The 16,324-nt window shown below is 51.2% G+C and overlaps 1 protein-coding gene across 2 annotated transcripts in view; it reads right to left on the minus strand.

Moving 5' to 3' along the window:
- Window positions 1–16,324, minus strand: part of PLXNA2 (plexin A2) — a 206,946-nt gene that overhangs the window by 73,258 nt on the left and 117,364 nt on the right. For both annotated transcript variants that reach the window (XM_027074538.2, XM_027074541.2), the window contains exon 5: window positions 72–172. In XM_027074538.2, the coding sequence (XP_026930339.1) occupies window positions 72–172 (101 nt within the window). The remainder of the gene's footprint in view (window positions 1–71; window positions 173–16,324) is intronic.

Consider the following 16,324-nt stretch of genomic DNA (forward strand, 5'->3'; position numbering starts at 1 on the left):
CATCAACCCTCCCAGGAAAGCACCTGGTGGTCTACACCCCGGGCCCTTTTTCAGAACGCTCCCCAACTTACATGTTGTGCAAAGCACACCAGCCACAGTGAGGGTCCCCCGAGCTCAGACACTCCCCACAGGTCGTGTACTGTTCACAGGATTCCACAGGGACCCTGGTGATCTGCCAGAGGGACGAAAGAGAGCACGGTTAGATCAGGTAGGGATGACACCTACCCACACCTGCAAGGTCACTGCCCCGAAAGAGGTGACGCTAGGGGATAAATCGATGGCCGTTCTGTGTTCTCATCTGTGTGCCTGGTGCGGGGTGGGCGGGGGGTGGGGGGGGGGCATGTGTTTCTGGGGTGGAAGACGCAAGGCTGCTTCTTGCCATCGCCAGAGGCAGAAGCAAATCATCCTGCGTCCTTCTGCCTGCCGCCCAAGTCCGTGCGGGAAATGGGCTTGCGGTAAGTGCTGAAAATGGTTAACTCTGCTGAAAGCCTATTGAGTGCCACCAACTTGTCTCTGAAGGGCTTTCAGCTGGGCTTGGGCTGAGACATCCTGCCTGCACAGAAAAATTTATAAAGGGAGAGAAGGAGAAACTTTTCCTATCAAATAATATTCATTGCATGGCAGTCTCTTTACAGCCAACCAAACATACCACCTGGATCCAATTATCCCATTCTCTGATGTCTGCATTCAGTTTTTCTAGTAAATCTCCCATCCTTTGAAAAGTCTGGCTACATGGGAACATCCACGGAGATGAGCTGCCTGCCTGATTCCGCCTTGCTGGGGAAAGTGACAATTTACCGACCAAGCCCCTGTCCCCCCACTCCAAGGGTGTAGCCCCGCGAACTCCTGCCAGCTTCCCCAACAGGGACTTGAGCCAGGCCTGTTTGGACCGGACACCTCCACCTGTCCAGCGTGTGTGACATTCAGGCCAGGTAAGGGGGCCAGAGGACAGAGTCTTCCATTTGTCACGCTAGGTACCACCACTGGCTGGGGCAGCAGGGCTGCTGGGCTGCGAAAACCACTGGCCGGGCTGGGGATGGGTTGTCCTCTGTCGGGGTACAGAGGTCCCCCCCACCGGATGCGTGACCTCAAGTACAAATGCGAGCCAGTGTCCTATCGCATGGTGCTCTGCCTCTGGCAGAGGGACAGAGGATCTGCGAAGGCACTTTCACAGCATCATCCTGAGAGGCTTGGGATACTTCTAACGTGCTTATCTAGCAAATGTTTATCAGATGTCATTAGAGGGAGGCTCGGATGCCGGGTGAGAGAGAAGTGCCAGCCATCAGAGCATAGATCCTGCCCCGCAGAGCTCAAGTCCAGGGGGAGCGTGTCACTGCAAAGATGGAGCTCCTCACATGGGACGGGGGTGAACTTATAGGCGGGGTGCAGGGTGCAACCTGTTTGGAGAAGGGGCCACTGGGATAAGCGGGAGTCAGGGTAGTAGTGGGCCCACGCACAGACCCAGAAGGGCAGCGCGAGAAGTGATCATCACGAGCAAAAGTAATCGTGGGTAAGCTCAGCATAACTCAAGGGTGTACCCCGGATGGGCCGGGATGAGATGCAAGGAGGGGTGCACTCGGGGGTCAGACGATGAAGGGTCTCGTGCACCAGCCCCTGGGGGCCAGACGATGAAGGGTCTCATGCACCAGCCCTCAGGAAGCATCCTTTCTATGTTGGGTGTCCCTCCTTCCTACACCTCATAACACCTAAGAGTCACATGACAAGGCTTTCCTAGAAGTGAGTGGAATAATCAGCTCTAAACATTCCTAACCTCCTTTTAGTAACAAAAATATAGAGGGGCGCCTGGGAGGCTCAGGCTATTAGGTGTCCGACTCTTGGTTTTGGCTCAGATCATGATCTTGTGGTCCGTGGGTTCGAGCCCCGCAGCTGCTTGGGATTCTCGGTCCCTCTTTCTCTGCCCCTCCCCCATCATGCTTGTGCGCTCTCCCTCAAGATAAATAAATAAACTTAAAAAAAAAAAAAAAAAGAGGGGCACCTGGGTGGCGCAGTCGGTTGAGCGTCCGACTTCAGCCAGGTCACAATCTCGCGGTCCGTGAGTTCGAGCCCCGCATCGGGCTCTGGGCTGATGGCTCAGAGCCTGGAGCCTGTTTCCGATTCTGTGTCTCCCTCTCTCTCTGCCCCTCCCCCGTTCATGCTCTGTCTCTCTCTGTCCCAAAAATAAATAAAACGTTGAAAAAAAAAATTAAAAAAAAAAAAAGAAGAAATGCAGGAAGGATAATCGTAAAGCCTTGCAATTCAGTTGAAAACACCGGTACTGTAAGTGGAGGCTGGTCTGAAATAGCTCCTGTGTACCCGACCTGAGGGTTTGCATCGACTCGATGCCCAGCGTGCCCTGACGGGGTGATATAAGAGCTCAAGGGGCTAATTTGCTCATGGGCTGCAGAAATAATGTCAGGATGGAGGCAGGCCACCCCACTCTGGGGACTTCCCAGCTCAGGCCTCTGCTCCAAGAGCGGCGTTGTTCAACCGGGTAGATCCTTCCCGGAAGAGTGGTTAGGATGTGGTCTGATCTAGATGCAGCATCCAAGGTACAGCTTATGGATCTGGGATGTTTATTTAGAGGTGGCCGTGGAGGCGGTTTCCCAACGTTCGGAGGGCGGCGCTGTGGCCGCAGGACGACTCATGGGTAAGAAGTTTCAGGAAAGCCCAACCTAGGAAAGTCAAGGTTGTCCAATAACACAAAGCCCTCACTTCCGGAAGGGACTCCCGTCACTGGGATGCGTAAGCAGAGTCGAGGTGACAGGTGTCTGGAAGGCTGTGAAAGCCATTGCTGCCCTCCCTCCGAGGGAGGCCGCATTTGTCCTTCGATTCTGATGTTTGGGATTTGATTTCCCACGGTTTACCTAACTCCTCCCCGAGACTGTTAGGATTTCTGCCCTGAACGACTTGGTACAGTTAAAAGCGAATATCCAGCCATTGCCACCAGTCACTGGCATCACATTGCCTTAAGAAGCAACCCTTCCCCCCTGACTCATGGCCTGTGATTCCTACAAGGAGCACCTTTCTGGAAGGTACCTGCCAAGCACTCTCCTAGTGTGCCTCTCCTGGGCCTGAGGCTCTCAGCCCTTCAGGATATCTGTGACCCCACTGCCGGGGATGGCTTCCGCCCGCCCCCTCCAGCCCTCCCTCTGAGGCCTGAGCGCAGCAACCCAGCGCCCAGCCTCCCTTTCTTGGGTTTCGGGATCCGCGTGAGTGATGTCTGCATCTGGCTGGAAATTAAAACAACTGTCTGCATTGCATTCGGCCCGTCTGTCAAAACACAGCCCGGCTCTCAGCAGCTGGGAAAGGGGGCCCTGAATGGGAGCAGTGTCCCCAGCAACAAAGCCCACTTTCACGCCAAGTGCCACGGAGATAGTGAGAACCCTGTTCTTCTCCAAACATGAAACCAAGAGCACAACTATTTTTCCTGTTTCCTGGGCCCTCCTGGTGGGAATTTCTCTCTTTTTTTGTAATGCACTGAGTGGAAGAGAGAAGTGAAACAGGAAACTTACGGGGGGGGGGGGGCGGTTTAAGACTCGAATGATGCCCTCCTCAAAGATGTAATAGCCATGCACAAACCAGAAGCCAGAAATGTCACAGGGACCGGGAGGAGACCCTCAACGTGACATGTTTCTGTGGGTTCTCTGTCTTTGCTACGTTCATGTGCTTCTATATTCATTCATCAACCGATACTCACGGACCACATCCTACATACAGGCCAGCACTAGGCACTTCAGGGTAATGAAAACAACAGCCGCAGTAAAACACAGCCATCACCTTCAAGTTGCAAACAGACTAGCAATAAAACAAGCAAACAAACAAACAAACCCCAAGAAAGTGATGTGTGTTCTAAGAGAGGCATTGCAAGAGAGCTGAGGGAATTCAGAGCAAAGAGAAAATACTTTTACGTCTTCTGGGTCCAATGCGATAGCCACTCTCTCTTGTGGCTATAAGCATCTGAAATGTGGCTAGTTCAAACCGAGATGTGCTATCACGACACAATAAACCCTGCGTTTTGAGGATTTTTGTATGGAAAAAAAAAAAGGAAAATATCACATTAATAATTTTTTATTGAGACGTTAAAAAAATGAAAAATTTCAAATATTGGGTTAAATAAAATCGATTATTAATGTCACTTCTTTCCCTCTTACTTTTAAAAATATAGCTACTAGGGGCGCCTGGGTGGGTCAGTCGGTTAGGCATCCGACTTCGGCTCAGGTCATGATCTCGCGGTTCATGGGTTGGAGCCCCGCGTCGGCCTCTGTGCTGACAGCTCAGAGCCTGGAGCCTGCTTTGGATTCTGGATCTCCTTCTCTCTCTGGCCCTCCCCCACTCCTGCTCTGTTTCTCTCTCTCTCTCAAAACATAAATAAACATTAAAAAATTAAAAAAAATACATAGCTGCTAGAAAAGTTAAAATTGTTCACAGAGCTTGCACTTGTGGCTTGTGTTTTATTTCTATGGGATGGTGCTGCTCTAGAAGGGGGTCCCAAGCAGGCTTTGTGAGAAACAAGGCACGTGCCCGGGTCCTGAAGGGTGACTAACATAGACGCAGATGAAGAACGTTCCAGGCGGGAAGACCCCTGTGCAAAGGGGAAGCAGAGTTTCTTCAGAAAACCTTGTGTGAGAGCAAGGGAGCACTGGGTAGAAATCTGGAAGGGCAGGTGTGGGTTCAGCTGGAAAGGAGGGAGAAGACCACAGAACTGGGGACATATGAAGTCTCTGAGCTCTCCAGCCTGCCACCTCTCAGCCAGGAGAACATCCTCCAGAAAGAGGCGGCCCTGGACCTCTCTCAAGGAGCAATGACTCTCGATGCGGGGTCCTGGACCCAGCAGTGCTGGCATGACCTGTGAGCTTAGGAGACAAGAAGATCCAGAACCCGCTGAGTCAGAAACTCTGGGATGGGGCCTGAGAAATGGTTCTGACAAGCTCTCCCACTGGTTCTTCTGTCCTAGAGACTGCGAGCCACTGATACGGATAACCTCGCTCCTTGGGGGAGGCTTTTGAAACGTCAGGTCCCAGGGCCTGGAAGAAATGGGTTAGAACTCTGCCTTGGGGCTGTGGAAGGGAAGAGGCCCGATTGAGGGGGAGGGGGAGAGGGGGCTGGGGGAGAGGGCACTGCTTTGCGTCCAGGGATCAATTGCCCCTAAGAATTTACTCTGAGTCTATAGAAGCCCCAAAGGACCAAGGTTGAATCCCTGATGTCTGGGTGCCTCACCCTGCCTCCCAGGTGACAGGCACCCTGCTCTGGGACCTGGTGGCTGGGGTGGGTGGGGCAGGAAGGGGTGGGGCTGGGAGTTGTTTCTGGAAGCTTTAAGAAGGAGGGACAGCTTTCTCCTGGAGAGCGTCCACTGAGTCAGGAGGCACTTTATCAGGACTGACTCAGAGTTTAATGGGACACTCTGTGATGCTTTAATTAGTGTTTGTTTATTATGATTGCATTTTAATTATGCCTGAGGCTCCCCCGCCCCTTTCGCTGAGTGCTGGGATCCCAGGGTAGCTGGGCTGGGCGGTGAGTGTGGCAAGGAGAAGCCTACAGTCGGGAGAACGCCCTTCCTCTGACCCCTCCACCGCCTTCTCCCAGCGAACCCAGAGCTGCTTCGGACCCATTCCGCCCTCACACTCCGCGTTCTTTTCTGCTTGATCTTATGTCTTGTAATTATACCTCTAATGAACATAACTGTCCTATTAAGTCATTTACTTAAGAAATACTCTTAATTAAAGGTGACTCATACTGCGTTCTTGGCTTCTCTGGCCCTGGGGCCCTGTATCTCTAGTGCCTTCCATGGCCTGATTCAGTGGGATTGGAGCACTCGGTGGGAAGGGGTCACCGGGGATGTGCAGAGTTTGGGGTGGCTCCCCTCACTCTCCCTCTTTCCAGCACAGTGTGTAGTCCACAAGTTGGGAGGCCCTGTGAGGGACATGATATCAGATTATTACTGGCTGTGGGGACAAGTCACTGAGAAAATGGTGGGAACCAGCCTCATTCTTGAAGATCTTGAAGAACATGGCAGACCTGTGGGGCCTGGACCACCCAAGGTGAGGCCAGGAAGGCCTCTGAGGCCCTGGACAGTGACTTCCTCAGGTGCAAACACATCATCACTCTTCAGTGACAAGTGTTCTCCAATGGCGGACAGAGGAATAAGAGCCCTTTGCCAAGCGAGCTTGGGGACAGAGAAACCATGTTTCTGCCATCCTGTGTGGACACCTGGAAAGAGCTACATGGTTCTGAGAACCCAGATGGGTCTACTGGAGAAGGACCTGACTCAAAGGAGCACAAGACATAGGATTTTGACAACGGATTGTGCCTGGGTCCCTGTGGTCCTTAAACATTTACCGAGCACTGTGCTGACAGGTCAGAGCCTGGTGCCTGCTTTGGATTCTGTGTCTCCCTCTCTCTCTGCCCCTCCCCGACTTGTGTTCTCTCACTCTCTCTCTCTGTCTCTCAAAAATAAACAAATAACCTTAAAAATTAAAAAAAAAAAAATAAGTGAACTCTGTTGGGCACTGGGGCTCTATAATCTTTGCCTTCCTGGAGCTCTTGGGTTTGTTTGAGGACAAACCAAGGAAACAGATAATCTCAATACAATGGGATAGATGTCACAATAAAGGTATAATCAAGACACAGTCATTGCTCAAAGGCCAGAGAGCAGAGGTCCGCCTCAGGGGCCATGGCGTCCAAGAGGCTTCCAGGATTCTTCTGCAATCGTGCGCAAGAGACCCAGACAGCAGGAGGAAGTAAGAAGCTGTTCTCCAGGCCGGGGGAGCCCCTCAGAGAATGAGCATTTAATCCCCTGCCCTCCTGGAATCTGCTGCCCCCTGCCAGATGGTACACCTGTCCCCACACGTGTCCCCAGCCTCCTGACACAAGGAAAGAAACAGAGGCCTTCTCAGTGGCCCGGAGCCAGGTGGCGGGGGTGGGAGGTGACGCGGCCTGGCTGGAGCATGCAGTTGGCCTCATCCACAGCCTCCTGGTCCCCAGGGCCTGGCCAAGCGCACAGCGCAGCTGCTGAAGCACAGCTGCCTCCCTGAGCCTCATTCTTTCCTTTGCGCCTTCTCTCGGTGGTCCCACCAGCCGACCCTCTCTCCCCTTCCAGTTAGTAGGGTCTCAGACCCACCTTCTCCTTTCCCACCAATCAAAGCTGTTTTCCAGCAAAGAGCTGAGGCTCTTTTACATCCACAGCTGCAGGCAGGCTGAGGAGAGCCCCGGCCAGGCCTGGGGTGTGGACCCAGATCCCTGGTGCTGTCCCCACAGTACCCGGGGGAGGGTTCCAGCTTTTCAGAGTGCTTTCACACACTTGATCTCACTTGATCTGCACAACTCCCCAGGGAGGAAGCCAGGTTAGGCATTGTTATGTATTATGATTTCCATTTGATCCACCAGGAAATAGAGGCCCCCGGAGGGCTGGCTTAGCCCTGGGCTGGGTCTTGCAGTGACTGGCAAAGTGGCCAACTGGAGAGTCCGCCATTGCCAGAGTTGGGGGACGTACCGTATGGGACCTTTTCCTAAGCTTTTTTTTTTTTTTTAGATATTTATTTATTTATTTTTGAGGGGGGGGGGGAGAGAGAGAGAGAGAGAGAGAGAGAATGAGTGGGTGAGGGGCAGAGAGAGAAAGAGGGAGACAGAGGATCTGAAGCAGGCACCGCACTCTCAGCAGCCAGCCTGACGTGGGGCTCAAACTCACGAACGGGGAGATCATGACCTGAGCCTAAGTTGGACACCTAACTGACTGAACCACCGAGGCTCCCCTGTAAGGGATCCTTTTGAGGATGAGGAGGGACGGCAGGTTCTGGGGGCGTTCCAACAGATGACGTTTGAGGTGAGGTCAGAGCAGGGTTCAGGAGGCAGGAAGCAAAGCCGGGGGCAGGTGGGCCTTTGCTTCTCTGTCCCCACAGTTCTTCGTAGCTTGCTGGCACCCCTAGTTGTTCACTGGTGGATGTATGGGTGGTGGGGGGGGGGGAGTCTCTCTTCACAGGCTTTCCCCAAATCCCAGCAGCCCTGGGGCCACGGGTATAATCAGTCTTGGGAGGCCTGAGTGCTTGGGGCTCTGTCCTTCCCTTCATTCCAGATGGGGCCAGGGTTCAGAGACTTCACAGGGAGAGGGACATGGGCAGCCGGTCAGAGAGGCCTAACCCAGTGGCCAGCCCAAGCCACAGCGGACCCTCCAGGGACAAGATGGGCTGCACTGGCTCCTAACAGCCTCCTATCACCCACGGTTCTGTACGTTTCCACGGAAAAACACAAGTTGTGTCTCCTGTCCTTTACAGGTAAAAAGAGCTAATTGTCGACTGAATGCCTGAAACCTCATCTTCATCGAAAACTCCCTACTGCGAGTGGGTGGGGGCAGAGGCAGGGGATCCCCTCCTTGGATCTGCTCCCCAAGGATGGAGGGGTGAGGAAGTGATAGGGACTGAGGTCTCCTGCTGATGGCTGGCAGGCTCCTGGCTGGCATCACCCTGCTCTGAGCCGGGAAGTTGGCTGAGCTTGTGGAACAGAATGAAGCAGCAGGAATAATAATAATGATGGCTTTCATTTATCCAGTGCCTAGTGCATGCCAGGCACTTTGGGTAGATTATCTCATTTAATCCTATGCCAGCTTTGCAAGCAAGGTGTTCTTAGGCTCACTTTACTTATTAGAAAACAGTCTCAGGTTAAATAACCTGCCCAAGGTCACGTGCCCTGCAGGTAGCAGAAACAGAACTGGAGTCCAGGTTCGTCTGAGTCCCGGGCTGAGGTAGTAAGGTCGAGAGAGGCAGCACGGAAGACGAAGCACCTCCCCCCCACCTCCTGAAGTTGCCCCAAGAGCTGGCAGTCAGGGGCCCCTTTCGTTGTCCTAGAAATCAGGTGCCAGCCGCAGTGCCTAGCCATGCCCTTGGACACTGCAATTGCAGACAGCCCCCGACTTACAATGGTTCGACTTGAGATTTTTTGACTTTAAGATGGTGTGAAAGCGATACGCGTTCAGCAGAACCCGTATTTGGAATTTGGAATTTGGATCTTTTCCCAGGCTAGCAATATGTGGTACGATGCTCTCTCCTGATGCCCCGCAGTGGCAGCGAGCACAGCGCCCAGCCAGCTACGTGATCCTGAGGGTAAACACCCGACATATTTAGAACCATTCTGTACCCACACAACCATGCTGTTTTTTTTTTTATTTAAAAAAAATTTTTTTAATCTTTATTTATTTTTGAGAAAGAGAGACAGAGCGCAAGTGGGGGAGGAATAGAGAGAAAGGGAGACACAGAATCTGAAGCAGGCTCCAGGCTCCGAGCTATGAGCCCAAAGCCCGATGCGGGCTGGAGCTCACAAAGCATGAGATCGTGACCTGAGCCGAAGTCGGACGCTCAACCAACTGAGCCACCCAGGCGCCCCACAACTGTGCTGTTTTTGACTTTCAGTACAATATTCGATCAATTGCATGAGCTATGCGACACTTTATTGGGAAATAGGCTTCGTGTTCGATGCTTTTGCCCAACTGTAGGCTAACGTAAGTGTTCTGAGCATGTTTAACGTAGGCTAGGCTGAGCTACGACGTTCGCTAGGTTAGGTGTATTAAATGCATTTCAAGTTAGATGGGTTTACCAGGACGTAACCCCCTCCTAAGACCAGGAAGATGTGTGCATTCACCCACATGACCACTGCATGCCTCATAGCTCATTTTACTCTCCTGTTTACTAGCAACAGTTCAGATGGTGAATCTGGAACTACCAGATGCAACAAAAGTTCGTCAGAGATCGAACAGAGAAAAGATCGTCAGAGAGTCAAAAGGAAGAGAAGCTGGTGAAGGTTGAGGATCCCCTGCTAGATTTTTCTTTAGGCTGGACAGGACCAGCACAGTAATGGACGGGGTTCTGAAGGGCTTGCGCATTTTCCATCCCCAGCCTCCTAGGAATGTCCCGGAGCCCCTCAGCACAGCCCTCCCCACGGAGGTGTCAGGGGCTCTTCAAGCCTCCATTCTCTGACTTTTAAAATGGAGACAACAATACCTGCTCTTCAGGGAGCATAGCGCCTCTGAGCTCACGTTTTCAGCTTTGATCATTCCTACGAATCAACTCGCCAGTAGTTAATGTGAAGCACTCACTATGGTTTGTTCTGAGTGTTAGATCCGGTTTTTTAAAAATCAATAGCCACGTATGAGACCTCCTTGAATCCTTATAAAGTAAACACCAGCCCAGCCTCCTGCCTGTGCTCTGAGCTGTGAACAGTCACGTGATCAATATCATTAAGAAAAAGGAGGCACCACCCCCAGAAAACCAGCTAGAGGTTCCGGAGCCTGTGATTGCAACTAAAGCCACACGGAACCTTCTGGCCACGAGCTGACCCTGGGGCTATCTCCTAAGAGCTCCTGACACTCTGGAGACCTCGGGCGGAGTGGAGTTCAAAGAGAAAATCTATTTTTAATGACTTGGGGGAGAAGAGTGGAGTGGCTGAGTAATTCGGAGTAATTAAAGCTATCTATCACTCAGAGAGTGGAATCCAAAGTTGGTTGAACTTTTCAATGACAGTTTTTCTCTCCTCATTCATAAAACTCAGCAGAGACCTATGCGGGAGACAAAGGGGAAAGGGTGGTGGGAAAAGAAACTTCTGGCCCCTAACAGTGACGACATTTATCCTTTTGAAGAACACTAAAGCAACGGCCTCTTGCCTTCTCCTGGATCCTTTTTTTTTTTTCTTTTTCCAGGTAGAGGCCATATTTTGTGCCAGCTAAGAAGGCGTTCTCTGAAGAAGACAGTCCACAGTTTCAAAGCCAGTGCCTATGCTTATCGGCTGTATGACATTAAGTTGTCAGCTCTCCTTATGCCTCCGTATTCTCCTCTGTAAGATGGTGACAATAGTGATATCAACTTCACAAGGTTGTTTGGGGGTTTCTGCAACACCTGTATACAAAGAGCCTTGCACACAGTCGGTGCTAAATAGTGGTAGTTATCATGCTCTGTCTTTATTTGCAGACCCCACTGAAGGTGGCAGTGTTCGCACGGGAAAGCTGCAAAGGACGGGCACCCAGGCTCCGCACTCCTGTGCTGAGTGACCTTGAGCAAGCCACCTCGCCTCTTCGGGCTGAGACTGCTGGTCTGTCATACGGGGAGAATTATGTCTGCCCTTTGCAGGAAGAGCAGTGCAGCCACTCAAACTATTGTCCTTAGGAATGACAGAATCCCTACCTGAGGCCAAAGTGCACTGAGACTCACGTTCCTCTGCTGAAAGAAGTCAAATCAAGCTTAGTCTCCTAAGGATCAAGGTAAAACACTGGCAAAAAAAAAAAAAAAAAAAAGTACAAAGAGGGCAGGAAACTCAATGGGCAAAGTAGGTATTCCAGACGCCATACCATATTTTCTCAGGTAGGAGCTCTGGGCCAGAAATATGAGGGGAGTGGACGTAGGGCCTTTCTAGTTCTTATTTTCGGAAGGATCTACAAAGAGGCAGAGATGTAGAGACTATGTTGTCTCCATGACAACCGTGGGTTTATTCCGTTAGGGAAAGCAGGTGGGATAGGAAATACGGGACGAGTGGGTTGGAGAAATGGGGCCTAAGAAATAACTTTAACAGATAACCCCCCTGGGATCCAGATGCCTGGTATTACCCAGGTCCCACAGAGTTCCCCATGGAGTCAACATCAACTGCTCTACTCCAAGAGGGGAAAGGTGATGAGGGCAAGGGAATGGGGTAACGAGGCAGGGATGCCATGGCATTCACCCATTCCTGTCCATCCATTTCACATTTCCACCTGCCCAGGTGGTTCCACTGAGGCCCCTGGATGCACAGAGCCCAAGAATAAGCTTACCACATGGAACCTGATTTTAACTAAGAGCTGGGCATCTGCCTTAGGGCCTCTAGGTTCCAGGCCCTCCAGTTCTGCTCCCCCTGCCTTCCAGTTACCCGCAGAGCAAGACCAGAGGGTCTGGGGCACCAGTTAATTCCAAATTCTCTTTGAAGCCTCTATGGTGCATAAGCTTGGGAATGTGAGATTTGGGGTGGGAATCATCAGGGCCCAAGAAGAGGCTGGTCAGGACTGGGAGTAAGAATACCTTTGCAGTCATCTGGGTAAAGGGTGGGGCCTACCTTTAGTGTTTTTTGGGGATGAGGACTCAGAGAATCTTTTTTTTTTTTTAAATATTTATTTTTGAGACAGAGAGAGACAGGGCATGAACGGGGGAGGGTCAGAGAGAGGGAGACACAGAATCCGAAGCAGGCTCCAGGCTCTGAGCTGTCAGCACAGAGCCTGACGTGGGCCTCGACCTCACAGACTGTGGGATCATGACCTGAGCTGAAGTCGGATGTTTAACCGACTGAGCTACCCAGGCGCCCCTCGGAGAATCCTTCTATAAGAGGGAAGGTGGAGCCTTTAGGACATCACTGCTCCTGAAGGGGATCATAAGAATGAAATATTAGCTCTATGGTTGACATGTGGTAGAGCTACAAGAGCAAAGAGGAAGGGAAAATCACAGAGGGTTTCCAGGAGGCAGTGTTTTATAATGATGGCCTCAGTGAAAAAACCTAAAGAATACCAAAAAATTTAAAAATAAATAAATAAATAAAAAACAACAAGAAAAATTGCCTCTTGGATGAAGTTTATAGTCCAAATGCCCCCCCCCCCCCCCCCCCACCGTGTTTGTGTCTTTTAACCTCTGCCCTCACCAGGTTGACATTTCCACTCCAGGCTCCCTCTGTCAGTATCAATGCCCACTCCCGCTAGGGCGGCCTCTCATGCTCTGGTCCCCCCTCCTCCTTAACTTTGCTTATACATTCCTGCTAATCAGAATGTCCTCCCCTCTTCTGATCACGCACAAATCCCCGGGCTTCCCCTCCTCCGTGCAGCCTTCCCAGATCAACCTCTATGATGTCTCTTTCCGAATTTAGAATCTGACTACCTGCCCAGTTGGCAGGACTCTAATACACTTTGTAAACTCTTCTTAGGACTCTATCTTTTTAGGTTACTCATACGGTTCTGCTGTTTACTTCCTCGTATGAGATATCCCTCTACGCTCCAACTTCAGTTTCTTACACAGAATAGGTCTATAAATACCTGCTGAGAAGCTAATCACACTTGCCCAGTGATCCAGGTTTTATTTTAAGCTTCTTAAGCAAATGTACTAAGAACTATGCGAAGGTTCTCTAGGTGTGGCTGACGCCCCTGGCATTCTGCTGGGATCCATTAGGTGATGTGAAGGGTTTTTTTGGTTTTTTTTTCATTTTCTTTTTAAATAGACTTAATGTTTATAACCCAGCAGAAGTGCATGGTGTCCTGGAAAGGACATGACTGTTAAAGTTAGAAGAACTTGGTTCGGCCTCACCACATACTCAGCTGTGCTGGGTGAACCTCTTAAACTCTCTGAGCCTCAGTTTCCACATTTGTAAGTATTATCAGATATCAAAGCACCAAGGTCCCATGAACGCTGTAGGCTCACTAAGGTGGCTGACTATCACACAATTTTTCAGAGTTAAGTCTCAAGATTCTTCTGGCCTTCATCCTGGGTCCTGGTCTCAGATCAAAGAAATACAAGAGTCAAGGGATGAAAAGGAGGAGACATTGTGAGACTTTGGAGGAAGCCCTTGGCATCCTTTAACAGGACCCTTACGAGGAAAGCTTGAGATGCATGCCCCAGACTGTAGGGGACAGAGTGGACAGGGAATCCAGAGAGTCAGCTGGTGAACTCTTGGGAGGCAGAATGAAGGCAGGACCTTGGGGAGTCCTTGAGCACCCTCACCCTGGTGACAGTGGTAGGCCGAGGATGTGCAAATGCTTCCTTGCACCAAATCCAGATGTGGTCACCTCGGGAAGGAGAGCTGGCCTGGAAACATTTTGTGACCTGTCCAAGTGAAACCCCTGGAGCTGAGCTCTATGTGGAGTGAAGTGCTGGGAAATCAGGGCTGAGAGGAGAGGGCAGGAAACACTGCCCAACTGCCCGAGCTTCAGCCAGAGGAGCTCAGCAGGGGGTGTCCAAGGGCCCATGAAGGACCCAGCCTCAAAAAAGTCAGAAGCATTGGCCAGCCCTGAGAGCAGGAGGCTATCTTGTGACAATTCTAGTTCAAGTGCGAAAGGGTCTCTCTGACCCTTCCTCTCTGCTTCCTCGAAGGGTTCAGTAACAACAGCTCTGCTAGGGAGCAGAAACCCCCCTCCCACCCCTTGTGGCTCCCCATGGAGAGAGTCCACGAGGCCCAGGCCACGGGATGGGGGAGATCTGAGCTTTGGTCAAGGCCAGAATTTTCTTCTGGTCTGGAACTGGACATTATAACTCTGAATTAAGACTGTGTTTGAGACCCGAAGGCCTTGGTATTAATATCCAAGAGTGAGCTGATGAGCTGTGCAGGTATCGGACAGAGGCGAAGGGACCGCAGGAGACAGAAAAAGCAGTGGGATTTGGTACCATCCCCCAACGCACTGGGGGACACCAGAATGGGAAGGACCACATCCCCGTCTCACCTGTCTTGGTGACAGTCACATGAAGTGAGAGCCACAGCACAGCCTGGTTCAGGACCAGGCTTATTATACACATCCGGGGAGAATTCCTTGTGTTACTTCTTCTTTTTTTTTTTTTTTTTTAATTTCTTTAACTTAAAAAAAATCTATTATTTAGAGATAGAGCATGAGCATGGGAGGAGCAGAGAGAGGGGGAGACACAGAATCTGAAGCAGGCTCCAGGCTTTGAGCTGTCAGCACAGAGCTTGACGCAGGGCTCGAACCCACAAACCATGAGACTCGTGACCTGAGCCGAAGCCGGATGCTTAGCCACCCAGGCGCCCCTTCTGTGTGTTACTTCTGGGGACAAACTGATACGTTCCCGATAACGTGATGTGAAATAAAGAGAAGGCTCAGGGCGTCAACTCTCAGGTGGTTCCGCTGACCAGACGTTCTGTCTGAAACCCTGGTGTCCTTCCAGGAAGTATACAGAAGGCGTGCCTTCTCTTTTTCAAGTCAAGTGGCTTGTGAGTCAACAGAATTTGAAAACTGCCCCACTGGGATGCCTCAGGAGACGCAAGTAAAGTCACTGAATGTGACATCCCAAGCTGGTCTAATGAAGATAAGGGTGTTGCCAGGAGCTGGCTCCCGGTGAGAAGCCCTCTGGGTGCCCCTGTGTCCCTGCTCCCCCAGGCCACAGCTCAATCAATGGGGATTACCGCTCTGAACCTCCCCCCAGCACCCTGCCTGGAGGGTGGTGGCGGGGAATGTTTGAATCTGTACTTTCCGCCCTGCTTTCCATTCCTGGCCTCCTTCAGTGGCTGCCTCAGATGTAACCAATGTCACGGAGCCGCTGGGGATAGAGAGGGGTGGAGGAGAACTTGAGGAAACGGATGAGAAACAAAAGATTCTTTCCCCCCGCCTTTTTTTTTTTTAACAGGTGCTTAGGAAATGAATTAGAGCAAATAATCACCAAGTTGTCTGAGTCTCTATTTTATTGGGTGCATGCCGGGTCTGCTGGAAAAAAAAAAGGGGGGGGGGAATTTTAAATAATTTTGGAGTTATAACTGATGTAATTAGGTGCTCAGTGAACACTTAGCATCGAGCTGTGCTTATTAAAATTACTGTTTTAATCAGAACATTGCTGGAGAATCATTAATAATACAATGGCTTGATTCCCTGGAACTCTAATTAGACCTGGACTTTTAACCACCTGAGCGTAATCTGGCTCCGTCTGGATGCGCACCACGGGTGATGCATTATCATTTCAGGGCATGTGGGGACGGAGCATCAATACTGCCATTTAGCGACTGCCTGAATGCTTTATTTTGGAGTGTGAGAGTATGTTGAGGAGGCTCAGAGGCACCGATGCTGAAAAGCTGGAGATGGAAGTGAAGGGGGTCAGCCAAGGGCTCAGGGTTGGAGGTCTTCAGGAAGGAAAGGCAGGAGATACTTGTCCTGCCGCAGGACATGCCTTATACATCGTTCCGCAGGGGGAGCAAGCAAGCCATAATGTCACAGACTCAGCTAAGGGCCGTTTCCCTTTCCTGTTTCCCGGGATGCTCTCTCTGCCTGTCATCCAAACCGAACGCGGGTCCAGACAGGTACAGCTCTAGTCCCAGGCCAAGCCACGGTTATCAGAAATCCGATCGATCTTTCACTAAGGGATAACTAAAAGTTAATCTGGTGAAGGGTTGGGACCACTTCTTAAGTTTTCCCCAAACCCAGAGCTCTGGGTCACCCTAGAGAGAGACAGTGAGATGGGCTGAGCTTTTCCAGAACTTTCCAGTCCTTACGGACATTTCGTGGTTAACTAGGTCCAAAGCTTGGAGGGAGGCTAGGGGGATGTGTTTGTGTCCCCTGAGCCGTTTGGCTGAGCTGGTGTTTGGGGAGCGGGATCACCGCCCCGGCTCTGAGTACAGAGCT

This window comes from Acinonyx jubatus, chromosome E4 (genome assembly GCF_027475565.1).
Source record: "Acinonyx jubatus isolate Ajub_Pintada_27869175 chromosome E4, VMU_Ajub_asm_v1.0, whole genome shotgun sequence".
NCBI classification, from domain to species: domain Eukaryota; kingdom Metazoa; phylum Chordata; class Mammalia; order Carnivora; family Felidae; genus Acinonyx; species Acinonyx jubatus.